Here is a 27,604-nt window from a genome sequence, read left to right as displayed (position 1 = left end):
GGAGTAACTAGTTATGCTTTTCAAGAACAGAATTGGGTTATGTTAGGCTGTTAATGTACATTAGTTTCACTTAACGACTTGTAAATCAAGTTCTCGTTAGTTAGCAGAGATAATTTATTGAACACTGTCCTTGCCATGTTCATTGCTAGTCGAAGAGATCCTTGAAAACTATGTTTTCTTAATTCAAGAAGTAATTATTAAACACCTATTAGGGGCGTCTCTGGTGGTGCAGTGGTTAAGAATCTGCCTGCCGATGCAGGGGACATGGGTTCGAGCCCTGGTCCGGGAAGATCCCATGTACCGCGGAGCAACTAAGCCCGTGCGCCACAACTACTGAGCCTGCGCTCTAGAGCCCATGAGCCACAACTGCTGAGCTCACGTGCCACAGCTACTGAAGCCTGCGTGCCTAGAGCCTGTGCTCCGCAACAAGAGAAGCCACCGCAACGAGAAGCCCGCGCACCGCAACGAAGAGTAGCCCCCGCTCACTGCAACCACAGAAAAGTCTGCGTGCAGAAACGAAGACCTACTGCAGCCAAAAAAATAAATAAATAAAATAAAAATAATAAAATAAATAAATTTATTTAGAAAAAAACAACACCTATTAGGTATCATGTGCTTTCTTAAGTTTCAGAAGTATCTGCCTTGGTGAACAAAGCAGACACAGTCTCGGACTTATGAAGTGTATTGTCTAGTTGGGAGCAAGGCATTTTTAAAAATCACTCAAAATCGTTAATGAATTATAATTGGGAAGCAGAGATGGTAAACTCCAAGAGGCCATGAAACGTATCTATTTTGTTTATCATCCTATTGTCACCAGTTGAACATTTGTAAATGAATTATTATGCAAGTGACCTAATTTGCCAAATAGGTTTTCCCCTCTGAAATAAAAGTGTATAGAGCCCAACACGTATTAGGTGCTTCATTGGTTTTTTGATGATTGATTGAATAAATGGTGATTAAATACTACTAGGGAAAAGTACAGGGTGCCTGAGAGCATGCCAAAAAACGCCCCATCCTGGTGTGATTGCCCGGAGAAGGTTGTAGGATTACTTATGTCAAGGGTCTGGGGCAGGAAGGAAGATGGCGCTTTCATAAAGCTGGAAGAAAGTCATTATGGCAAGTGTGTGTAGCCCAGGGCCGTGAGCTGGGAAGGCAGTGAGGGGCCAGATGGTTCAGGGCCGTGGAGCCGTGTTGAGTTCTATCACAAGGATATGGGCTTACTGGTATTGCTGATGAGCTAAAGCATTTGCCATTTTGCATTGGCTATTTTACTAGCTTTTCGGGACAAGATAGGAGCTAGGGGCTGGGTAGAGGATAGGATGCAGATACTAAGGCAAAATTCTCTTCCTGGACACCCAGAGGTCTATGTCACCAAAGGAAAAGTGGGGTGAGGGGTGGACAGTTCTTTCAAGGAGATTCCCGATCTTTATCAGAGGTCCTCCCTTGAGCCTGAGGAAGCTTTGAAAGGGAAAAATACATATTTTAATTGAATTCTGCTGATATTTTTGTGCCTTTTCTCAAGCTATTTCTACTTCATAGTAGAATTTCTACTTTCAAATTCCTCATTTGTTAAAAGAGGAAATACAGTATTTGCCATCCAACTTCAGGAGCTTGGCCATGAGACCTGGTACAGAGCATGAGCTCATTCTAAAAGATACAAGTAATATGATGTCTTTTAGAATGTGGGCCAGATAGCTTTCTTGTTTTCCCAGTTATTGCTTCAGTTGGATTTTTGTCATTGTTTTCAGGAAAAACAAGAGACTGAGGACTGATCTCTGGGGAACTAGTTTGGTTCCATTTTGAGGAAATATTTTCAAGGATCCTTTCTGAGAAATACCGTGAAGTCATTTTGCAATTCTGTAAAATTGTTGGTGGGAGGAATCCATTTGCCTCCATAGAAAGGTTTGGGATTCTAAAGTTGATGGGTTTTAAAAGAAATATATATGCGAGGAGTTTTGGACTCTTTTATATTTGTTAGATTGTAGTTGTTCAATTAAAGCTAAGGGTTGATGTTCTTTAAGATCCCAGCCTTACTCAGCGCTTTCACTGCCATGGGCCTGGCTTCGATCCCTGGCCGGGGAACTAAGATCCCACAAAAAGAAAAAAGAAGAAAAAAAAAAAAAGATCCCAGCCTTAAGCCACAGTTTCTTGATTGAAGTATAGTAATTAATCTGTTGTTTGGTCAATGCTCCAGAATAATAATAACAAAAACAATCACAACTAATTTTATTAAGCATATTCAATATATTTAATATGTGATAACTCCTAATGCCCTGAGGTAAATCTCTCTATCACCTCATTTTACTCTGGAGGAAACGGAGGCACAGAGAGACCAAGTAACTTTCCCGAGGTTTCACAGCTAATAAGTGGCAGAGCTGAGATTCCAAGTTGGCAGACCAGCTCCTGAGCCCATGTGCTTCACTACCCCACTCTACAATGTAGTTAGTACTACAGGGAAGAAATTAACTATGCTGTCTTTCCATTTCACATTCTGCTTGATTATCCTGGCAATTTGCTTTCTTTACAAAAATAGGAATTTTAAAATCCCACTTAGGAGAAGAATGAGTAAATAAGCATTTCTCATTACAAACTTCCTCCTCTTAAGACTTAAAGAGTTTTGTATTCACCTCTTCCACTCTTCAGTCTCCCCATCCCAGACAGAGACTAGTTTGCTAAATTAGGCCACAACACTTCATTTAAGAAGGTCCAGAGGAAGCACATCTTTCTTCTCATAAGCAAATACAAAGATAGCAGTCAACAAGGTTTCTCTAGTCTGTGTGTGAGATCGTGTTACATTTAAATGAGAGTGAAGTGTGGGCCCCATAGAATGGATTGGGTCCGTTTTTAAGCAATTTCTCTCACTTTTTAGGAACACCTTCTATTTGGAATTTAAGAACTAGGTGCTGTACCAGCTCAATTTCACTTAAGAGAGACACACTGAGCCCCTCCTATGTGCCAGGTGCCAGGTTAAGGGCTGTGGACACACCAGTGAGCAGTAAAGAATACCCTTATCATAATGAAACGTATAGTCTCACTAGGTTGAGAATAACTCATTTTCAGTTCGAGCCCTAGAATCTGAATTTGAGAGTTTCAAGGACCTGTAGTCTGATCCATTCACGAAACAGATGATGAGAAGGAGAGCCTAAAAGCTAAGGAAGTTTCTTCTCCAGAGTCAGAAACTCTAATAGCAATGGCATCTGGATCCCCTGCTGCTTGCCCACTCTTCCTGCCATTTTCTTGCTTTTCAAGCTTTTCTTCAGTCTGTCCCCCGCCCCTCAACACCAAGTTCTTTTGTTGTTATTTTTTTATCTGCTCAAGATTTCTTAGATGGCTGTGATCTGATTTTGATGCTAATATTGATCTTCCAGTTTTCCAACCTAATTTTCTTTTCATCATTCGCCTCTTCCCTTTGCCTGTCCACGTACCTGGCCTATCTGCCTGTCTTTAGAGTTTAATAAGCAATCCCAGGAGGTCATGGATCTGGTGAAGACCTGGGAAAGAAGAGCAGTCTGCCGTGATCCTCCTGAGATCTTGCAAACAAAAGCACTGGCCCTTGGCTCCTTAAAGATAGTTGGGCTTGCCCAAGGGCAAGGAAGACCAGCAGGCATCTTTACTGACATCCCTAGATTGGATAACATCCTTTGGAGGGAGAAACGAGGCCATGAAATCTCTCGCTGTGGTACCTATCATTCTGTTAAGGACGGTGAAAACACAGTCTGTCATCCCTGACATCGTAATTGAAAGAAAAGCTTACATAGATTTCAGCCATAAGCAGTATGTTTATACAAGTGTATAAAGAGGAATAATCTGTCAAGTTGGAAAACTCTTAATGCTATGGGACTCAGTTTCATAATTGAACAATCCAATATGAGCTCACACATCTTACCTTGTTCCATGCCTCAATAATTTTTAGTAGAAATACTTTACCTAGAGGCATATGCTTATTAAAAAGGAGGCTCGGCTCGCTCAAAGCCTGGAATTAACTCATGGCAACAAGCCTGCACTGGAGAGAGACTGTTGGGTCTTTGTTTTCACAACTTTACTGCAATTTGCCATCTTATTTTCAGAGCCTAGCTGATGTGTTGTTTGGGAAGTTTGGGTTTTTTTTAAAGGAAGAAAACATAATTTCACATGGATCAGTGACTTCTCATGTTAGCAGTATTGCAGAATTTTACGACTTCATTGGAAAGTCCAGGGAGCAATGTGAATATCAAAGGAAATGGACCGTGGATTTATTTTAATATAAAAAAATCAATAACTTAGTTATGGGAGCCATCAAGGTGGGATGGGGGCAGCCCTATATTGCAAGTTGAGAATAAGTCCTACTTCTTTTCATGACCCATATGACCTTGGGCAAATTTAAATGTCTCTGAATTCAGCTTCCTCCTAAGTAAAATGGGAGTAATAGGACCTACCTACCACATTGCATTGTTTCAAGTCACATGAAGGTGAACATATTTAGAAAAGTATGAAGCAATGTATAAGTGCAATATAAAAAATTTTATGCAATGTATTACATAATTATTATTTCTACATGCACAAAGGGAATTAGACAGTTAATGCAAGTATTCCAGTACCATTCTTGCTTCAGTGGTCTGAATATTCTGGACGAATGATTATTTCTCAGGCCAAGCTACATAATAACCCCATTCTAGTCCTTTGTATATCTAGTGATGGGTAGCCATAGATTTTTGTTTTTGCAGTTTTTGTAGTTTTAAAAGCCTAAGCAAGAAGCCTAGAAAACTCCATTGGTTTTGCTGGTGGAGTTGGGGAAATTATTTACAGAATCTGGGTAAAACAATAATTCAAAATTATTCAGAATTCAAACATACAGATTTCTGTAATAACCATTTTTCCCTCCAAGTATACGTTGCTAATTGGCCTGATTGGTATCATTAGTAATTATTATTATAATCCCAAGGGAACCCAGTACCCTGAAAGATTTTCTTAATTAATGAGGGAATACTTGATATTTTAAAATCTAGGAGACCTATGCATGGTGTGGAAATAACTGACCTAATAAGAACATTGAATTAAATAAAACATACTATTCCCCAATTATTCTGTACAACTGGGAGTTTTCCACAGTTTGGGGAAGAACGAAAACTTGTTTTAAATTTAATTACTTTTGCGTCTTTATTTACATCACCATTAAGTTGTTTAATTGATTTCTTTTTTAAAAAATAGCCCATCAATAAAAACTGATAATCAAGGTTACCATTAATATGTTGGGAACAAAATATAAATGATGATAATGTGTTGCCCTTGTTTATGAGGATGAAACTGCACATCAACATAATCTAATATTTTTAGTTGTCTTTCCTATAACAGTTTTTACGTGTCCCTAACTGCACTCAAAGCATTACCTCTGGTGACTAGGGGAACAGATATATGGTAGAAGACTGCATGTATGTATAGATTTATGTATCTATATGCATGCATGTATGTATAGATGTCTGTCTCTATCTATGTGGATATCTTTAGATGAATAGTTGGATGGATAATTAACTATCTGTAGGGTTTCATTATGAAAGTGGGGAGTTCAGATTATTAATCTTGTACTTAGAGGAACTGACCATTATTAAATATTCTGTACTTTGATATATAGCTATTTTCTTTTCAGCAAAGGTCCCAAACAAAACATTAAGACTATAGAATACAAAATAAATGTCTGATGACTGAGCAGCATTTTATACCTCTCTGACTGAGCTCTTCACCTCTGAATGACATAGACTTTAAGACCCAGTGACATTACAACTACAGAATTTTGGGCCAGTTGAGACCAGCAATTTCCTAGAATTGTACAAGCTGAAGGGCCTTCAAAGGCCTTACTAATCCTTACTGTTCATCCATGCTCCAGAGGTCCCGAGGGTACATGCCAAGAAATACCCATAGTACTTCATTTGCTTTTCTGAGAACACTCATTTCATTGTTACAAGCTTCTTATATTAGCCTATCTATGTAACCACTCACACACATTCTATTAATAGAACTGGTTGTAATTTGTGTACATCTCCGTAAACTCTGTGTAAAGGTTTTATATATTTTTTATATTTTCATATATACAACTTCCTAAACATAAATCTAGGACTAATCTAGGACTAATCCTTCTATGATGTGTGTAACTCTGATAGCAAGCTATGTTTCCAAGGGACCTTTCAGGCGAAAAGAACAGAAAACTTAATCTTCTTTGGAATCGTAACAGCAATGCGAAGGAAGAATATCTTGGCATTCTTTTTCCCAGTTTAGGCTCCATGAGTCACCCATGGGAGGCAAATGAGCTCCAAAGAAAAGGCGCTTCATGCTACCCTTCCCTGAAACACAGGAAGGCGTTGGCCTGCAGAGAACGTCTCTCGGCAATCCTTACCCAGCGCTTAGCATGAGGGATTTTTTTTTTTTTTTTTTTTTTTTTTAGAAAATACATTAATTTGGGAGGCACAAGTTTCTATCACGGCATTCAGGATAAGACGGTTTAACATGGAAGACTCAGAGGTCCTGAAGGGTGTTTGTTTATTTTGTTTTATTTGTTTGTTGTTAAGTCTTTACTTCGATGGTTTGACATTTATACAGCTCCCCAGAGCGAGAGCATCAGGAGATTGAGAATCTAGCCAAGGAGGTCACTTGTTTGCCATTTTTAATAAACACAAATAATTCCCTTTTTCCCTCAGTCCCATATTCCCTACCTCATTAAATCAATTTAAGACCCTTAAATTTTTTTCTGGCAAATTGAAGCAAAAGAACTGTGTACTCCCCCAAGGAATGCTTACCCAAGTCCTGCAGGTCAGGCCGAAATCAGTTTCTGTCAAACAGCCTAACACCTCGAGCTATTATGAAATGAGGGATTGGTAATTGGGGGCTGGGCTCCAGACTTGCCTTGAGAAAGGCTCGTTGCATTGCTGTGAACCATAATCTAGCTACTTTGGTTTGTGACCTGGGTTTGTTGGGGTTTTTTTTCCACTCAAAGTAGAGAACTGTGAAAAAGTCAAAATGGATTTCTATTGGGAAATTATGAATGAAGTTGACTCTGCAAATCCAGATAGTGAAAGTATATCCAGAGCAAAGCCAGGCAGGCTTCCAGGCAGCGGTGTGAGAGAGTGTGGATAAAACAAATGTACACAGATCTCAGGCTCTAAGGTCCTCCAGAGGGCAGAGGCTTCAGAGTAAACACACAGGATTTCACCACCAGGTCCCTTTCCTGAGATGCAAGGTTGTAGGAGATTTACCGGCGTGTTGTCTATTGAATATCAGTTAGATAACAGAGGTCAGGAAATGAACTGGAATTTGATGTATTAACTAGGAAGTAGCAAAGGAAGCCAGGCTTGTATTTCATTTGTTATTATTTCCCTAATATCCTTAATTATGTGGCTCCCATCAGGGGATCTGATCTGCTGCCCATGTAATGGTGTTGTCCCCGCTGGCTCTGGACATGGGAAACAGGCAGTGAATCCCCTGATCAGGGCATTGAGAATAATGTTTGCTATTTTTTTCTTGTTTTTTGTTCCCAGGCCTGTCCCAGGCTCTCTATCTTCTCTGCTCCATCTTCACAACAGACAGAGACAGCCCATGCCAGCCTCCATGCCAGGGACCCTGCCCAACCCTACAATGCCGGGCTCTTCTGCCGTCTTGATGCCAGTAAGTGCTTCTGACTTGTGCCGAGGTTGCCCCATTTGAAAGAGTACAGGAAGAGCTGAGATCTAAGCTGACAGGGAAGGAAGTGGCTTCTTCTGGATGGAGACTTGAGCTGGGTGCCAGTCTGCTTTGAGTGCCTTGCTGTGCATCCCTAGGCATCTTGCTGGCTTCTCCATCCTACAGTGCTTCCCTAATGAGGCATGGTTCCATCTTCCTGCTGGTGACAAGTGATCTTGTCATACCCAGGGAATGGAATTTGTCCAGGGACACGGGATTTTATGACTACTCCAAAGCCTGTAGCTTGGGCTACATACAGAGTGTCATTAAATTGCCAATGAGTGGTCTAGCCAGGACTCAGAGTGATAATTAGAATAATAACAATAATAACGATGGTACATAATAACTGCTAACACATATCCGTGTGTATCATGTTCCGTTAATCACGTTAGCAGCGTTTATTGAGGGCTTACCATGTGCCAGTCACTCTCTAAGCATTTCATCAACATGTGAAACAACCCTCTCAGGTAGGTACTAATACTATCCCATTTATTTGAATGGAGAAAGTAAGGTAATAGCTTGCTTGGCTGAGAAGTAGAGTAGCTGAGTTTTGAACCCAGGAATTCTCTCTCAACCACTACGTGATCCGTACATTCTCTCCTTTCCCTCTCACAACAAACCTCTGAGGTATGCACTGTTATTACCCTCATTTTGCAGATGAGGAAACTGAGGCACAGGAGGCTAAGGAACCTGGTTAAGTGACTAAGTCACTAAGAGCTAGTGAGTGACAGAATCAGGATTTAAATCCAGGTGGTCTGGCTCCTGAGTCTACAGGCGTACGTGCTATTATACTGCCCCTTCTGAAAACAACAGGTTCATGTAGAACGCACATACAGACTGTTTCAGAGCAAACCTTGCTCTCCTGCCGCGGGATCCCCACCCCGTACGTCGTCATCCTCCCTGGCATTGTGCTTCGGTGCACATGGCTGGTGTTATGATTTACAGGGCCATAAGGTTCTGAAAAGCCTTAGAGGGGATATGACAATTCAATTAAAACCCTCCCACAATAATATCAGGAATGTTTTGCAGAGCATTTTTAGCATTCTAAGGAACTGTCTACATTTGCTGTTTCATTTTGTCCTCACAGCAGTCCTGTGGGAATATGATCGCAGTCATTATTGATATACTTATTTTACCAATGAAAAGCTGAAGAGTCAGACATTGAAGGGATTTGTCTAATGTCACACAGCTTGTAAAGGAAGAGTCGTGACTAGGACGCACACTCACCTCATGCTGAACAGCCCAGATCATCCCAGGATGAGCAATTTGCTCATTCATCCAAGTGGAAGCAGGGGGGTGGAGAAAGCCTTGGTGGCCCAATTGTAGAGACATGGACCTGCCCACTGTAAGTATCAGGTAGTTCAGGCTAGAAAGATTCTTTGCAAAATTGGGTCAGAAGGACAAGTGAGCTGACTGACTTTACCTGCACCACTCACCTTAAACATCGTTAGGTAAAGGAAAACAGCACCACCAATGCTGTGATCCTGGGTTTCATTCAACCCCACTAATTGCATGGAGACTTCTACCACAAGCCGTCTTCATCCAGGCTTTAAATCCTTCTCGTCCAAAATAGTTTCCTTTCAGGAATTCTATGCATTGTCCAGAAAAATATCACTACAATGACCTTTTTTCCCTATTTGACTAAACTGTGTTCCATTCCCAGGGGCAAAGGTGGGACATTTAGGCTGAAAAGACCCAGAGAAAAGCGTGCCTGGCCCTGGTTTCTACCACATCACTTCATTGTACAACTTGAAATAATAGAGGAGTTGAACAGAAAAAGAGTCTTTGGGTCTTACCTGGTGGTCCAGTGGGTAAGATTTCGCCTTCCAACGCAGGGGGTGTGAGTTCGATCCCTGGTCGGGGAGCTAAGATCCCACATCCCTGTGGCCAAAAAACCAAAACATAAGACAGGAGCAGTATTGTAACAAGTTCAATAAAGACTAAAAAAAAAAATGGTCCACATCAAAAAAAAGAAAAAGAGTCTTTAAAGTTTTAACAGAGAAGTCAATATACTTGAAATTTTTAAAAAATGTTGATGCGTCAGAATAGAAGCAAAGGATCAGGTGCATGGTAAAGAGCCAGTGTAGATAAAGAGAGTCAGGAGTTCCCAAACCCATGTCAGCGATGTGTACAGCTGTCATGAAAGTAGTGTCAATCTCGAGCAGTGATTCTCAACTGTGGACAGTTTTTTACTCCAGGGGTTATTTGGCAATATCTGAAGACACTGTTGGTTGTCACAACTTTGGGAAAGTGCTACTGGCATCTAGTGGGTAGAGGCCAGGGATGCTGTTAAACATTCTACAATGCGCAGGATAGTTACGACGACAAAGAATTATTTGGCCCCAAATGTCAGTAGCGCCAAGGTTGGGAAATCGTGATTCGGTGTGACACTAATGTAGCTCAAGAAAATTAACACAAGGTATCTAAAAGCATATCCTAAGAGTTCTAGGCCCTAGAAATCTGGGCCTTTTCTTCCTTATTATCAAGTCGCCAGCCCTTGCACTGTAATTTTGGCTTGTCAAGTGTGGTCTTTCCATAGAGTTCTTGCTCTGAGAAATCATGCTTCCTGTGGCATAAAAGATTAGTTTACGTCTGTAGGTGAAGGTGAGATTCTTAACTGATCTGTAGTGCACGCTGTCAAGCTACGTATTTCACAAAGCTCTAGGTCAGAAACAAATGATGAATTTGTTCATTCATTTATTTATTTCGTAACATTTTGTTGAGCACCTGCCATGGAGCAAGCCCTGTGCTCGATGCTGGCATGTGGTGAAGAAAAAGGCGGGCGTTGGCTTCCAGCACTTCACTGGGTCGTGATTTCTGATCTCGAAAGTCAAATGCCGAAATAATTTGGGAATACGAACACCCATTTGTAATTACAAAACCCCAGTGAACCGCAGGCATTTTAGCTCCTGTTTTCCAGTTTGTTTCAAGGGAAAAGAAGAAGCTCAAAAAAAGGTGATATCCTTTCCCTGGATGTTTTACCTACAGTGCTCCATGTCGCTTAGTATTTAGCAAAGCCACTCCCATCTTCTGACCTCTTGATTCTAGTCCACTCATTAGAGCCACACTCACGGGCAGAGCATTATTAGCACAAAGCACCGAATGGTGGTTTTAAAGAGGCTCTTGCTAACCCCCTATAATTACTTAGGTGGAAAAATGCAATTTTTTAAGGTAGGAGAATCAGCCTGTTTTCAGTATTTTGTTTAATTAGTCAGTCATAAGGTAGAAAGGGTCCTAGACTGTAATTTTTCTGAAAAGTGGGAAGCGTGGCTGACTCTGGATCAAGAGGCAGCAAGCAGGCTACTCTCACTTCTTTGTAGAACATGATGGCTACAAAGCATGATGGAAGACGCTGGATAATCATGTGTCCTTCTGAACCATGCTCCTTTAGGAAACTGAAAGCCAAAGCTCCTTTGGACTTGATTTCCTCTAGGAGAAGGTCACTAATTGGAATAAAGTGTTGAATCCTATTCCGACTCTCCTATCCCCTAGCCTCTGGAAGTGGGAGTTATAAAGTAATAAGCATTTTTTAGAGAAATCTCCGTGACTTAACAATGAGAGTATACAGATGTACTTTATGACACTGAACTGTACACTTAAAAAGAGTTAAAATGGTAAATTTTATATTATGTGTATTTTACCATGATTTAAAAAAAATTAGACTACCCAGGCTGCCTGGAGATTTAGAGGAATATGAGAGTGAATACAGCTGGCCCTCCGTACCTGTGGGTTCCATATCTGCAGATTCAACGAACCATGGACTGAAAATATATTTTTTAATACCAGAAAGTTCCAGAAAACATCACTTGAATTTGCCAAGTGCTGGCAACTATTTACATAGTATTTACATTGTATTAGGTATTATAGGTAATCTGGAGATGATTTAAAGTGTAAGGGAGGATGTGTGTAAGTTTTATGCAGTTACTATGCCATTTTATATAAGGGCCTTGAGCATCCTTGGATTTTGGTATCAGAGGTGGGTCCTGGAACCAATCCCCAGAGGATACTGAGGGACAACTCTATTTTATTTTGTTGAATTGGTGCTGCAGAAGGTTTTGCTAGAGTGCTCTAGAAAGTTCTCCCTCATTAAGTAGCTCCTTTGGAAACAATTTCACATATTCATACATTGCTAGATAACTGATAAGCTAATTCTGGCCAAGGTAAGGCTGATGGTGCTTTGCTGTGACAGGAAATGTGCCCCAGTCATTCATGAGAGGCTTTAGGCAGGCACCTCTGCTAATCCACACATGGGTGTCATAACTATACTCCCCCCACCCCTGCCCTTGGGGTGGACACAGCAGGAATTGCAGTCATAGAGTCCCAACAATGGTAAAGGGTCATTTAGTTCAACTATTACTCTCAACTCTTCTTTGTGAGGTTTCCATCCTCCACAATTTGATAAATTCCAGTGATAAGGAACTCTGTATTTTCTAAGACTACTTAGGCTAACTGAGCAGAAACCTGGTTCCCTAAAATTTCCAACCATTGTTTTCATTTCCATCCTTTGGCAAATGGAAAAACTCTTGCATTGAAGAAACTGTTTCCCCCCCTGAGGAAAGTCGAATTATTTTCTGTGGGATTTCAGTATTAAGTATTTATTAAGCATTATTCTAGTTCTTCAAAAAGTGCTAATTTTCTCCTAAACAGAAAATATGAATCAGACGCACCCTTCCTTGACTGAAATAGAGATTTTGCTGTATTTACTTTTTAACGGGGACATGCCCCGGAGACAAAAGAAACGAAATTGAGTTATTTGTAGTGAGGTGGATGGACCTAGAGTCTGTCATACCGAGTGAAGTTAAGTCAGAAAGAGAAAAACAAATGCCGTATGCTAACACATATATATGGAATCTAAGGAAAAAAAAAAAAAAGGTCATGAAGAACCTAGGGGTAAGATGGGAATAAAGACACAGACCTACTAGAGAATGGACTTGAGGATACGGGGAGGGGGAAGGGTAAGCTGGGACAAAGTGAGAGAGTGGCATGGACATATATACACTACCAAACGTAAAATAGATAGCTAGTGAGAAGCAGCTGCATAGCACAGGGAGATCAGCTCGGTGCTTTGTGACCACCTAGCGGGGTGGGATAGAGAAGGAGGGAGGGAGGGAGGGAGACGCAAGAGGGAAGAGATATGGGAACATATGTATATGTATAGCTGATTCACTTTGTTATAAAGCAGAAACTAACACACCATTGTAAAGCAATTATACTCCAATAAAGATGTTACAAAAAAAAAAATGCCAGAACTCAATTCAGATATTTGAATGTTAATTCTAGACACTAGGGGAGGCCAGCAGGACAGTGGGGGTTATCGATCACGAGTCTTCAGCACCCTGACTGCTTTCTTCACCTTTCCAGAGCCCTAGACCTGCTGTGAGGCCTAAAACTGCTCCGGTGTAGTCAGACACGGTTAACAGGGAACAGAAGATGTTCCAGGGGCAGCAGCTCAGATACCTCTGCTGAATCATTTTGATTGTGGTCATGAGTTAGAGAGACAGGAAGACACGTCATCTTTAAGAGGGTGGCTTTTTAAATGAATTTTTTCTTATTGCTAAAATGATTCACGTTTCTCTATAAAGTTTAGAGTGAACAAAAGAGCCACAGATAACCTGAGATAACCATTTGGTATAGTCTGTATCCTTCCAGCATTCTTCTATGCATACGTTATTCTGTGTAGCTATAAAAATAAGCATGATGAGTAGTATTTGGAGTGTTCGCAAAAGTGGAAGTATTGCATACTTTTGTTTGGAAATGATCTACCGTGACAACACATAGCTCTCTTTGGCATCGGGCGTATTCTCTAGAAGGCGCAGCTTTGGATGATTCTTTGATGTGCGTGAGTCCAAGGCTCAGGAGTATATTGTTTACCCTTCAGCAAACCACAGGCTTTGCCGGGAGTTATTCACAGAAATTCTAAACGATCCATTTGAAAGAGAAATGCAGCTTTGTCTATGACCTAGACTGCCTTTCTCAGACTTCTGATCCTGTTACTTTCCTTTCTCTTAGATGGAGAGACAAATGTCAGTGAACTCCAACCTCCTGGGAATGCAAGGTCCAAATCTCAGCAACCCCTGTGCTTCTCCCCAAGTCCAGCCGATGCATTCGGAAGCCAAAATGGTAAATAACTGTTATACTCATCCTTTTGTTATTTCACGACTTTTTCTTTCTTTTGATTTCTGCTCTGACTTCCAGACTTCAGTTAAGTCAGGTAGATGGCTCTGTCTTTGTTTCAGTGAATAGGTCTTTCTGTGGAAAAGCTGTGCAGAGCTTGGCTCTCTCTTTGAGGCTATTTGTTACTGAACCTTGGCGTCGGATGCTCATATAACAAACATTGGACCAGCATGTGGCCTTGGTGAAAGGGACGTTTGGAAGTTTGGGGAGATCCATAGGAGTTGAGGAGGGATGCACCCAAGTATGTGTATATTTGCTCGGAAAGTGAAATTAGCAAAAACAATCCAGAGTTTCTCTCCTTCGAGGTAGTCACAGTTTCAATGCCATTCTTCCTGTCCCCACGGCCACCAAGACAGACATGTGATTTTTAAGCGCATACTACTATGAAAATATTTTTCAGTTTTTGTTATAGTCAGATGTGACATTGAGCTGAAAGGACCAGTGCCTTGTTTTCTCACGGGGTAACTGCAGGTCATGCTGAAATGTGTGATTTCAGGTGACAACTTCAGCGACTTTCAACGTATGAGACTGATGTGCAGTAAGGTCAGTCCTTCCAATCAAAGTGATAGATTCATGCATTTCTGTTCTACCAGATATTAATAAGAGCAATGCCTGTCGATCTTGGCCGTATAAAGTAAATTTGCTGGTTATATTTAGTGGAGTTACTTGAAGTAGGTCATTCAGTTTTCGTACAAATTCTGACACCACAGTTAGTAAGGTATCAAATGTCAACAAAATACACTGCGGCAAAGTTTTTAGTATCTGCTGTTGGATCGATAGCTTTGCTAGGAGTTGGGAGATTTATTTGGTTTGCTGACTGACAGCGTCAGGGACCCTGTCTAATGGCTGGGGTGAGGATGTTATTGACATCTCTGAAAATTAGCCATCCATACCCAGTGACTTCGTTTTCAATGGCAGCAAGTTTCTTTGGCGCCTGCTTTGGTCACGTTCTCTTGGAAACTTCACTCATTTCACTTGCAGCTTCTCAGCCCAAGGAAGCAACTGAACTCCCAGTGTTGGCTACGTTGAGCAAATAAAATCTGTGGTTGGGAGAGTTCTCTTTGCTGTGCCACAGTCCCTGTGACATGCCAGATGGCGCCGGCACCTTCAGCAAAGCTCGTTAAATCTTTTTGGAATCGGCAAATATTTTTTCAACTCAGGCCCTGCTGAGCCAAAACAAATACTTGCTGGCAGAGTAAAGTCCAAACTGGCATCTGTTTTGGAGACCAGAGTAATGCCATTTACATTTTTTTAAAGGAAAATAAAAAATGAATTGTGACGGTACTTAAGAAGAAAATAAAATTAAGTTATTCATGTGTATGAATAAGTGTTCTGGGTGTAAGCATCAGATGCTACTCCTCCAGCTGGATTATTTCGGAATCACCTAGTTTAGTTCAGGGTCTGTATCCCTTTTGAGGGACCTGCCAGACAAACTTGAGGTAGATTCTAAAGCACAGTTCCAAAGCAACTTTCCCTGCAGTTGAATTTCATTGGATTTTACGCCACCACTTGACTCTGAAGTGTCCTGCCCCTCTTCTTGCTGGCAAAGAAGGAAAATGCTTCCAAAGGGAGTACAGGTTTCTAGTTATTTATATGTATGAAATAAAAATGTACGAAATAAAAACGTATGAAATAAAAACGTATGGCAGATTAATAGTGAATGATATCAGCAGGAGACAAAAGGGAGAATTGGGCTGTACTTGTAAAAATAGCGTGACCCTGTGAATGTTCGTTGAGTTAAATGTTGAGCAGGCATACTCCTCTGCTGATTCATGTTCTAAGTGAATGAATATTTCCAGATCCATGATGTCTGGGCAAACCAACTGTATCATGAAGTAGATACAGCTTTTCCCCCTGCTCCAAACTCCCACGCCTAACCCGGGTATTGCCAATACAAATATGGATTACTGTTAATCCAAAGGGAAAAATTGTAATATTGGCCACTTATATTTTGGAAGAAGAGCATTTACCTAGTAGCTTGGAAAAGCGTTAAGTGAATGCCTTTTAATACATTACTGAGCGTCCCTATTCTGATTTCTGCTGCTTTATTCACTGGAGAAACCTGTCATTGCCATCTACTAACCGTACAATATTTTCTAGCAGCTTTGGTTTACTTAGATGGAAAGCTTTTATAAAATACCACGTAGAGAAGGAAAAAAATCTTCCACAATGTTAATGTCAGCCAGAGCCTCCCCAGGTTTCTCAGAGCTATGGGCTTTGTTGTTCTATGCCTAATTTTCTTCCTGTGTAAGACTAGAATGGATTCCAGATTTCAACTAAGACTCTGGTTTCGCTGTTTTCAAGGACTTTTCCAAAGGTCACACATGGGCTATTGTGATGAAGGCGCTGTGTGGGGTGTGTTCTCAGAGCACAAGAGAAAGCAGAGAGCTGCCTGGGAGGTGTTGCCTACCTCACAACGCTGCAGACCTAGTCTCCTGGGAATGGTGCTGTCAGAGTGTCCGCTTTACACTCCCTCTTGGCCACTGACAAAAGCCATCATCCTGAATCTCTGGGGAAACTCAGAGGTCCTCGAGGTGGACAAAAGCTGTAGACAGGATTGCTTTACAGGTACAGTTTTATTAGAAGCTGTCTGACAAGTGATGGCTCAGTAGAAGACATCCATTTTCTTTGCCCCAAATCGGTCACTTCTGTTGTGGAAGAGAGCAAAATAGGTGTCCCCAGTAAGCTCCATCTTGCATTAACCTGCAACATCTTAAATCAAAATCATACATGTTCTTCTTTTGACTTAATGTGTATTAGTATCAAGCAGTGCACTTCAATGTGCTGTAATCACATCTATCCAAGCTGATTTGATCATAAGTCTGGCAGATAATAATTTCGTTTTATGGATCTTTTTCTGAAGAATTAAGCCAAGAAGCATATAACTTCACAATTATGCAAGTGAATATGTGCATATTGGGTTTCATTTGGGGGTCAGAGCAGACTCAGAGCTGTGAGAGCCTTCCATCTTTGCAACCACACAGAGAGATAGGCTCTTCCTTCCAGATTCCTGGGATCAGTGGGTGTCTTCCCTGAAATGGGGTCGGCTAGGAGGAAATTCACTGGATACCTGATGGACAGTTTTAACACTCATAAAGGGGAGAGAGAGAGAGAAAGAGGAGGATGAGCAGAGAGAAGTGGAAAAGGGGAGGAAGAAGGAGACAGAACAGGTAGGAAATGCAAACCAGACTGGGACCCGTTTTTCTAGCCTTTGCTGGGTGCGAGTGATTCTGCAATGATGTGGATGTGCTGCCCTCAGAGTTATGTAGATTTGTGTTCATTTCTAGCTGTGAGAATTAGACCAATTCTATCTAACTTTGCAAAAGGTTTTCCTTTTCTTCTTTTTAAAGAAGTCAATAATAGGGTTGGAAACTACATAAGGGGTGGGGAGAACTTGTCCATACACCTGTCTTGAGTCTCATTAATGATGAGATGACAACTCTCATATTGGAACTGATTAAAATGAGGACGGCATATAAACAACAATTCATGGAGGGCTCTGGCCACTCTGCCCAGATTCCACCTTCAGTTTGGATAGGGGTAGGAAGCCCAGGAAGTATTGATACCAGTGAGAAGGTATGTATAGCTGCGACCTGATTTTATTCTCAGGACAGCCCCGTAACAGGGATATTGTCCCCATTTTACAGCTGAGGCAACTGAGGCTCCAAGAGGTTAAAAAACTGGCCCAATGACACATCACTTAGCAAAAGCTAAAGTCTCAGACTCTGATGACAAAGCTTTTCCGTCACAACATTGATCCTTTGATAAAAATACACAGCTTCCAGGTATCAGTAACCAGATGATTAAATCAAATTCTTTTTAGGTGAATTTATATATACATACTAACGGGAGACAAGGATGGCAAGGATAGTTTAGATCTCCAGATAACCTGGAAAAAATGTGGAGTGGTTGTTTAGTTAAACTACCAAACTTACCTCTTGGTTTAACCAGAGCTCTGTGGCTTCACTGACTGCTCCAGCCTCACTGCCTCTTACTCAAACACATTTTAATCATGACATTTCTTGTTTTACATGTGTGTCTCCCGCACTTGATTGATTGGAAGCTCCTTGAAAATAATCCTTGCATTGTGTAAGCTCCGTGTACTGAGAAAGGCCCCATGAATGAGAACTGAATTTAATTGAGTTGAGTTGAATTAAAATTATGAGAAGGAACCAAACCCTAGCCCTGGAAATGAGGGTGAGATGGAGTGAGTAGGGGGTACAGGTGGGGCTAAGAAGGAGAGGATAAAGTGTGTTAAATGTTAAGCTAAGTATTCAGCTTGTAAAGAGTAGCTGACGACATTTGATGTGTTTGAAAGGCATCTAGAAACAATATCCGTCATAGTTTTTCCTTGAGAGGAAAGGAATATGTCTGTTCCTTAGAAAACAGAACTTGGAATATCATTGCCCTCCTAGGAATTGAGAGCAATCAATACTAAATGCTGTTTCTTCCACTGTGGTGGATTGATTGTCCTGTATTTTGGTCACCTACTGTCAATACCTCATCCACAGTTAGGTTTGCAGTTTATTCAATGAATACATAAATATATACATTAATGAATGAATGAAAGAAGCCAAAAGGATTGAGAGTCAAGACCTTTGAGAGATGCAGGGCACTTAGTGAAGAACTTGCCCAATTCCTCATTTCACAAGTGAGGACACCAAACCTGGTAAAGACTTAGGGAGATCAAGCCATCATTTAAACACAAAGCTGGGCTCCAACAAAGGCCTTCACGCTTCTATCCAGAATTGTGCTTTTTCCACCAGCTGTACTGATAAATTACGAACAGTGCTTCTTTTTTTGGCTCATGGTTTCCTCCTGGCAGATTGGCAGACAAGAAAACTGGGGTGGTAGAGTCAGCAATCCATGGTTAAATCTCTACTTTGTTTTGAATGTCAACCTGGGTGTGTTTGTGTTTGCCTTTCCCCTCCCTAATTATCGAGCTGGATAACTGTTTGCCTACAGTGCCCGTTGGCCACCCACTGTCCAACAGATAAATCACAGAGAAGCCTGGCTCCATATGGAGTTGCCTGGAAAGTTTATACACATGAAAAGACAGTCTCCAGGTAACATCTCTCTGGCACTCTTGAGAAATGCCGTTCTGCGATTTGCCTATTTGCTTTAATCATCCCCAGCTTCACTTCCTAAGTGTCCAGGAATAAAAAAGCAGTGAATAAATAGGCTGTCTGCTTCTCAGAAGCTTTGTGGAGAGGCAGGAAATGCTGTTGACTTGACAGACACTCTCTTCTCATTAACTTTCGAATCATGCCAGCAGCCATGTGTCCCTGTAGCCAGTGATCAAAGCGCGATGATGGGCTGAACCAAGATGACCACCCTTCAGAATCATTCTCCCTCAGTGCTGTGAAAAACCACTGTCCAATATGCAGGTGGATAGGAATTAGGTAAGATTCTATGACAACAATCACGAAAATCTACACTGTCACTAATATGTATGATGGATTTTATTTTAAGGGCAATTTGCCTTCTTAGAACACCATGGTAGAAAATAATAATTGTTAACAGTAATTAATCACTTGTGTATGTGGCAGAAATTATGTTAAGCATCTTGCAATATATTATCTCATTTAATTCTCCAAACAATATGCTTAGGGAGGTACTGTTCTTAATCTCATTTTATAAATGAACTGAGAGGTTGAGTAACTTGTGAAGAACAGACAAGCTGGTAAAATATGGTGCTGGGATGTGAACCCAGGCATTGGGCCCTCGGTCCTGACCGTAAACCGTAATGTTTTGCCAGCAGTGGGGATGATTGTCCTATGAGTTCATATTAGTAGAGCACTTTCCAAATTGCAAAGTGCTTCCATGTACATTGTCTCCTCGGAGCCTCATAGCAATCCTCTAAGGTCAACAGGGAATTATTACTATCCTCATTTTATAGACACAGAGAGGTTCTAAGTGACTTTTCCAGCATGATCCAGTGGCATAACCAGACCCTGAGCCCAAGTCTTCTTTGATTTTTGTCCTGTTTCTACTATATCATGCTGACCCTGGGGTCCCCATGATAACTTATTCCGAATCAAAGCAAGTTCTTATAAAAGTGAAATTCAGTGGTGTTAAAGTGTCAATAAGATGAAGCTCAAATTAATAGGTAGGCCCAGCCACCTAACTATTCGCTTCTCTAGTTCTCGTCATCTAAACACCAGAGAGAAGGCTGATTCATATTTCTGTCTGGCCAAGACAACTGCTGAATTAAAGAACGAAAAGCAACAACACAACTCTAGGAGCTAATACAAGCCCTGACTCCTTTCTCTTGGCTGGAAGTATAAACTTTCACATGCCATTACCACTTCTCCCGTTTAAACTGTAGAATGTTTAATTTAGGAATATATTGTGTGGAGTTTTGTGGTACAATGTAAGTGATTAGATTATGAGATCACTGATAAGAGCTAGCAACCATGTATTTATATTTCTACAGAACAATAAATTCCTACAGCATTTACATTCCGTGTGCTGATCAGGATCCCAAACACATGGGATTATACATTTGACTATATTTGTTTTGAAAATGAGAATTTGAGAGATTAGCAATTGCTTATGAATCACCAAATTCCAAAGCAGGAAAGGATTATATTGGCAAAATTCTTTCCTTTGAGAAACAAAGGTCTGAAGTTCAAGTTAACAGCTGGTCTAAGGTCACATAGCTAATTAGCAAAAGAAGGGGAATTAGAACCCAGATTCCAGGTTTTCAATTTATAGTACTTCACTCTCCATGTGCTAGTCAGGAGTTGACAGAGAAAGCCATCTGCTGGTTGCTGTGATAGTGAATTTTCTAAGGGAGTGTTTCCTGAAGCGTTGTCAGTACCTGGGGAAAAGAGGGTCGATCAGCTTTTCCCTTTTATATCCAATGGGAATTGAAGTTCATCATCAGAATGCCTGAAGGAATGGGTCCAGTTTCTGTAATTCTTCCTGAGACTTGGGGGTCTTGACGTGAGACCACTAAGCTATTCTGCTTGGTCATCCAAAGCATGGATTCATGATAAGTATTGCCTCTCTTGGCACCCAGTACAAACTGACTTGATTTTGCCTGCCACCAAGCAAAAGTAAACTTCCCACTTCTCATTGCTGTGATTTTGGGGACTGCATGGATCTTACTTGGGCTTTCGGAGATCTGTTTCGTGCTGGTGTGAAGTGGGGACCGAGCTCTCTGAGCACCCAACACAAAGCAGTATTGAAATTGTCCCTTTCCATCGGCCCTCTCTGGGCTCTCACCATCTCCACCCTCACCAGCGGCTCCGCGCACACACACATTCAGATAGTCTCCTAGGACTCACTGTCTTCCCAGTTCTCTTTCTCTTTCTGCAAGTATCCACCCTGTTTTGGTAACCGTGGCAACAGGTGAAATACAATCCCAATATTTGCTTGCTGCCTCTGTCACCCAGCCCAGCACGCGCATCGCCGGCTCTTGTTTTTGTGTTTGTTTAACGTTCCCAAGCCTGAAGTCAGATGCATCTGGGCAAGGACGCCACGCACGGTCGGTCTGGTTTGGAACACCCCCTCTCACACAGTCTTCAGGCACGTCTTCTTTGTGTGTTTGTATACGTGTGCGCACGCGTGTCTCCTTGTCTGCTTTGGAACGTTGTACAAATAAGTTCAGCTTATGTTAGAATAGCCAAGCGGGAAAAAAAGGAATTTAACACAACTTGTTACAAGGAAGTTCTGCTTTGCAGAGATATATTTTGGTCTTTTTCTTGGAATTTATGTCGCTTACACTTTCCAAGATTTTTGCCAGCACCGCTAATAAGGAAAGTTTGCTTTGCACTTCGGGATGATGGTCTGCCTTGAGTTGGTTTTTTATGTGGCAGGTACAGCAGATTTGTCAGAAAACTTGTGCCTTGAGGGGGATGGAAGTGGGGGCATTGGGGAAGATAGAGGAGGGAGGCAGAGGTTTCCTGAAAGTGTGGGATTTTTCTTTTGTTAACAAAATAAAAGGGAGAATCCAATCTTCAAATCCAAAACTAACCAAGAATATATTTTTCCTGTTGGTATCCTTTGAAATGGTCTTTCTATCCCCTGTTTGTTTGAAAATCTAGCTGTACTATATAGTATTGTATATTTTATATATTTTATCTGCCTTAGTATAAGATGAATCATTAGGTTCTCAGAATCGGTGAGTCTCCACAGTAAAAATAAATACATCAAGTATTTTTATTTTGAAACGGTATTTGCAATCACCAGACAGAAGATGTGTTTAAGGAGGATGAGATTTTCATGCAACTGTGGCCTTGGATTCTAGAGATTAGAAGTGCAACCAGAGAGGCAAGGCAGTAACCTGATTTCAGTAGAGAGCCAGCATCTGAAGAATAAGAGGGAACAAGAAGAGCGCACTTGGGTAGAATTTCAGAGTCGGCAAGTGTTTCGCTTGCACCCTTTCCTGGAATGTGCTTCTCCCTTTTGGCACCTCCGCATGGAAATGTGCCCATGTTTCCAGGGTACCAGTCCTATGTCCCTCCCAGCCTCTCCTGCTTCACTCAGCTCCGCGCACCATGGTCACTCTCTGAAAGCCCCTCCCAGGAGGCTGGCATTTTTCTGAGGGCTTCTGGCTGCCTTGCCTCTCCTATCCTATTTCCTTCGCTTTGCAAACTGCACTCCTCCTTTTTTACAAGACTTAGCTCAAATGCACATCACATTTCCTGCAAAGTCTTCTCAACTTCCTCAGGTAGACAGGAGCCACGCCTTCTGCTGGGGTAGACTCCATTTGCACCTTGTTTATCTATTCCTTGTACAGGATTTATTACATGTCATCGTCTGTGTACCTGCCTCACTGCCAGCCTGTGAACTCCTTGAGAACAGAGGCCAATTTGATGCCATGTCCCAGGGCTGGCATCTTTCCTGCACGTTCTAGGTGCCCAGTAAACGTTTGTTGATAGAATGAAGGAAGGCAAGTCATAAACCAATTTAGATGGAGATGGTACTGTGACTTATTATGCCGTTCCACGCTTTGGGCTTTTTTTTTTTTTTTTTTTTTTTTTTAAAGCTCCAGGGATAAGGTAGGACTTAACTCAGATGATTGATTCACCAGTGGTAGAATTTCAGGACCCATGACAAGTGGGTGGGAGAGAGATATTTGAGCAGGTGAGAATCCTTCCCACAATTTCCCAAATCCCTGCATCGGTATCTGGGGGCTCTGCCAGCCACAGCCCAGTGCAGCTCTGCAGAGAAGCCCTGCATAAGACTTCTAGTTTATATCCTGCTTTTGAAAAATTTCACATGATGCTATGAGCATTTTCCCATATCACTAAATATCTTTTGAAAACATGTTAATAATTGTATAACTTATCCTATGGCTATTGCATAAAAATTTTCACTTTATTTCTATTTCTGGGTATTTAGATTTTCTCTACTAGAAATAACCTTTTGATTAGAAAAATAAATCAAACAAAAAACGGATCTGAAATTATTTAATTATATCTTTGATTATTTCCTTAGGATAGATTCCTAGAATTAGGATTACTAGGTCAAAGGGAATAAACATCTTAAAGACTTGGTATATGTACTACCAGATTTCTTAAAATTTATACTTATTTTCATTCCTCTCTGTAACATGGGAGGACATCTATCTTATAGCATTTTCAGAAGTATTAAACATTCTCATTTTAAAACAAAATCTTGGCCGGTTTTTGTTTGTATTTTGTACATTATGGTAATGTTACACATCTTTTTCTATATTTGTTGGCCACTTGATTTTCTTTTTTTGATACATTTCTATACTTTCATGCAATTTTTCTTCATTGGGATGAGTATTGGAATACAGGGAACAAATGATAGAGCAGGTTATCCTCCCTCTACTTCATTTTTCAAATTCTTAATAATTAGCTGGCTTTACTACCTTACTTTACGAATTATATTTTTGTTTCTAAAACTCAGTGCATGTCTGAAAATATATTTAGGAGTTCTTTGGTGTTTTGTTTTGTTTACATGTCTCTTTTGCTTGGATGCACAGTGTTTTGAGGGTTTAAAAAAATCTCCTTAAGCTTTCTGATTTTTATAGTTATTCAACTGACTTATTGCAAAAAATGTTGGCTTCCCTAGGAGTATGAATGTGGCTCTTCCACATTTTCTGTGCTTCTCTAACCAAGCCTTTGTTTATTTAAATATAAATCCAAGTATCTTAAATAAACTGGAGATATGTTTGTGTCTCTCACACTTATCTGAGGTAGATTATATGGATCCTGCTTTATCGCATTTATGAGAAATCAATCTCTGACCATTTTTATTTCACCAGCCATGATGGAAGTATACGGATTTATATTGATTGAACTTTATCATATTACTCGATGGTTAAATGTCACTGAATCCATTCTCAAGCAAGAAAGTTAAACTGAAAATATAAAATAGCTTAATTCCCATGGGGTGATATTAATGGAGTGTTACTTTAAGGCTGAGTGAGTCTTATGTTAACCAGACTGTAACCTCCTTACTAGTGCCTAGCCCCCCTCAGGGGAGGGATCTGACTACCTAGCACATAGTTGGCACAGAATGTCTCTTCATCAAATCAATGGATGTGAGTAACTATATAATAATATCAAACATGCATTCAGTGCTGATCATGGGCCATGTGACCATGTGATTTTCATGTTATGAAGATTAAGTGAGGAACGGCACATAAAGCACTGAGACTAGGCATTTACATGTATTCTCTTATTCCATCCTCACAACTACCTTATGAGGTCGGTATCCCTGGTTTTTGTTGTTGTTGTTTGTTTTATTGAAGTATAGTTGATTTACAGTGTCATGTTAGTTTCAGGTGTATAGCTCAGTGATTCAGATTAGATAGATAGATAGGTAGATCTACCTGTATTTATAGGCAGATTAGCTGATGTTCAGAGGACAGTGCCCAGGATCACTCAGCCAGCAAGTAGCAAACTGAAGATTTGAACCCTACTCTGAAATCTGACCCTTCCATGCTGGATCTCTGCTTTGGCAACCCCAAAACAATACGGTGACTGGATTCTAGTAGGGGTAGAAGCAGTGACAATTAATTGGCACGTATTTATTATTAGTGTCAGCTATGCACTAGGCTTCCTTTTTTCTTCTTCTTCTTTTTTTAAGCAGTAGACCCCTGACATTCCTGAGAGTTTTGCCTGGCATTGCTGGGAATCCCCAAACCCATGCAGGTAGCACATCACATCCCTGTACCCAGGACAATAGGCAGAGAAAACCACATTGCAGTCCTGACCCTGGATGGAGGGCCAGACTGACAGTATTCCTGCCCAGAACTGTGTAGCAAATGTAGTTTAAATCTGCTCCCCAGCGAAAGTTCAAATTACTATAGGTCCTGGAATTTGAGGGTTATTTTTTAGTACTTGAAACCTTGAATGTTAAATTGGAAAATACCAAGTCTCTGTGCCTTTAACGATAATGTTAATAATGACTGATAGCTCATATTTTAAGATATGTAGAACATTTTCCCGCCTTTCACACAGATGATCAAGCTAGCCTTTTATGGGAGCCACAGCTCTCAACTAGAATTAAGAATAAGATGAGTTTGCTTTTTGTTTTTCTTTGAGAAGTAGAATGAACCATTGGTTGAGAACAAAGACCCTACAATCAGACTGCCTGGCTTCAAATCCTAGCTGCCGGACCTGATTGCTTAACCTCTCTGTTCCTCGTTTTCTCATCTGTAAAATGGGGATAATGGTAGAGCCTCACTTATAGAGTTATTTTCAGGATTACATGAGGTGATACAGGGACATCATCTGATACAGTACCTGAGACACAGTAATTTCTCTTTCTCTTTATGTATTATCTTCTTTCCTTTCCCCTCCTACTTCAAAGGTTACTTCTCTTTCTTTTATTGGTTTAATTCATGATTTTTAAAACATACTTGTACAAAGTTCTCTTAGAAGAGAAAACTGAGACTAAGAGAGATTAAGTACCTTACCTTTGATCATTCAGCAAAGCTGTGGTAAACTCAGTTCTAGAATTCAACTCCCAGTTTTGATTAATGCACTAAATTACTCTGCTCCTTATAGGGACTTAGATATGAAAACCCCTGGGAGTTACACAGCTGTTGCTTTGAATTCACCAATTAATTGAAATATGTAAGAATAAAAATGACTTTAAAAAATGTTTAAAATAGTTAAAAGCTTATTTTAGAAAGCAGAGCTCAGTGCAGCATATTTTAGAATCTCAAACACATGTTCTTGTTTTATGGTTTGTCAGTCCACAAACATATGAATATGAAAACATTTTATAACATTGAATATTTTAATGTTAAAATATTAGGGCTAAAATTACACAAAAGATGAAAGGCTCACCAAGAAATATATATTAAATTCCACTGCCTAAAATAGGCTTTCACTATGTCTGTACAAATTACTTGAAATTATACAAATATTTGGAATATGTCTAGCCGCGAGGCTCAGCTATGTACCCTCAAATGACATGAGCGGTGCTATGCCAACTTTTGGCATTTATTGGTTTTCCGAGACACCTAGGATCATTATTGGTTTGAATGAGAACTTCCCTTATGCTCTGCAAGTGGGTTTGGAAGAAATGCTAGTGAAGGAGAACTTCCCAGTCCCTTGGATGGAGTGGTTGAGTCTCTAGGACATAGTTAAGAAGGCTCTTTGCCAGCATACCCTTTGGAACAACCATACCCGTGATAACAGAGTGTGAAGACCTGATTATTTTCAAATCTGATGAATGAGTCCAGCTGTTCTGTAGACTGGTATGGGGTATGTGAGAACATGGGATCACAGCAAAAGCATGTTTATCTCACTTCATCATTGCAGTGAATTTTATCTCCTGGGAATTTTCTTAAAGAGCAAGTCTGGACAGTCATGGCTTAATGACCAGGAGCTCTGCAAGCTAGTCGTTCCTCAGTTCCAGTTATGCAGAAGACAGGGCCTGCATTTGTAAGGAAAGATAAGCTAAAGAGCTGTGCATGTTCCTTAGACAGAGATAATTTGTCACATCATCACCATTAATCTCTTAGTTCCCAGCTCACTTGGTTCCAAGATATCTGCTTTGTAGATTTATTATATATGTAGAAATGTCTCTACCAGTCCACTGAACCATCAGTTCCTTTTTTCATCCTTTCATTGAAAAAAATATCGAGCCCCTCCAAAATGCCAATATTATACTTGGTCTTTGGGAATAAAACTATGAATAAGACATAATTCAAGCCTATAGGAACTTACAGTCCAATGGAGGAATCAGGTAAACATACAGACAACCAAGTATATTGTGATAAAGGTTATGATAAAGTCAAGTGCAGAGTGTGTGTCAAATCCACCTTCACGGTGATGGCACGAAGACCTCCAGAGTGGCTCTCCGGGAAGACCTCTTGGATGAGTCAAGCTCCTATGCTCTTCAGCACAGTGGCCACTAGCCACATGTGGCTACTTAAATTTTAAATTCATTAAAATATAATAAAATTTAAAACTCCAGTTCTCAGTTTCACTAGCTGCATTTTAATGTTCAGTAGCCACATGTGGCCAGTGACTACCATATTGGACAGCACAGATAAGGAGCATTTCCATCATCACAGAAATTTCGATCCAACAGCACTGGTCTAAGCAGATCGAAAGGGTGAGAAGGAAGGGTTTCCCAGGGGGAATAAATAGAGTGACCAGAAGCCTGGAGATACTAGAGAAGAGATAGCGTAGGAAGTTAGCTAAAAAAAAAAAGAAAAATTTAAAACATGCATGTATGTATATATGTATGTATGTATGTATGTATTCATTCAAGAAGCATGTATTGTTTATGCTACAGTTACGGA

The 27,604-nt window shown here is 40.6% G+C and overlaps 1 protein-coding gene across 4 annotated transcripts in view; it reads left to right on the top strand.

The window, feature by feature from the left end:
- The window catches only part of CREB5 (cAMP responsive element binding protein 5), a 412,389-nt gene that overhangs the window by 296,396 nt on the left and 88,389 nt on the right, over positions 1–27,604 (top strand). For all 4 annotated transcript variants that reach the window (XM_033420592.2, XM_033420593.2, XM_004265675.4 and 1 more), the window contains 2 exons: positions 7,506–7,632; positions 13,696–13,806. In XM_033420592.2, the coding sequence (XP_033276483.1) occupies positions 7,506–7,632; positions 13,696–13,806 (238 nt within the window). The remainder of the gene's footprint in view (positions 1–7,505; positions 7,633–13,695; positions 13,807–27,604) is intronic.

Source organism: Orcinus orca, chromosome 9 (genome assembly GCF_937001465.1).
Source record: "Orcinus orca chromosome 9, mOrcOrc1.1, whole genome shotgun sequence".
In the NCBI taxonomy this organism is placed as follows: Eukaryota; Metazoa; Chordata; class Mammalia; order Artiodactyla; family Delphinidae; genus Orcinus; species Orcinus orca.
The sequence above is the reverse complement of the archived record's forward strand: the minus strand, read 5'-3'. Positions and strand labels throughout refer to the sequence as shown.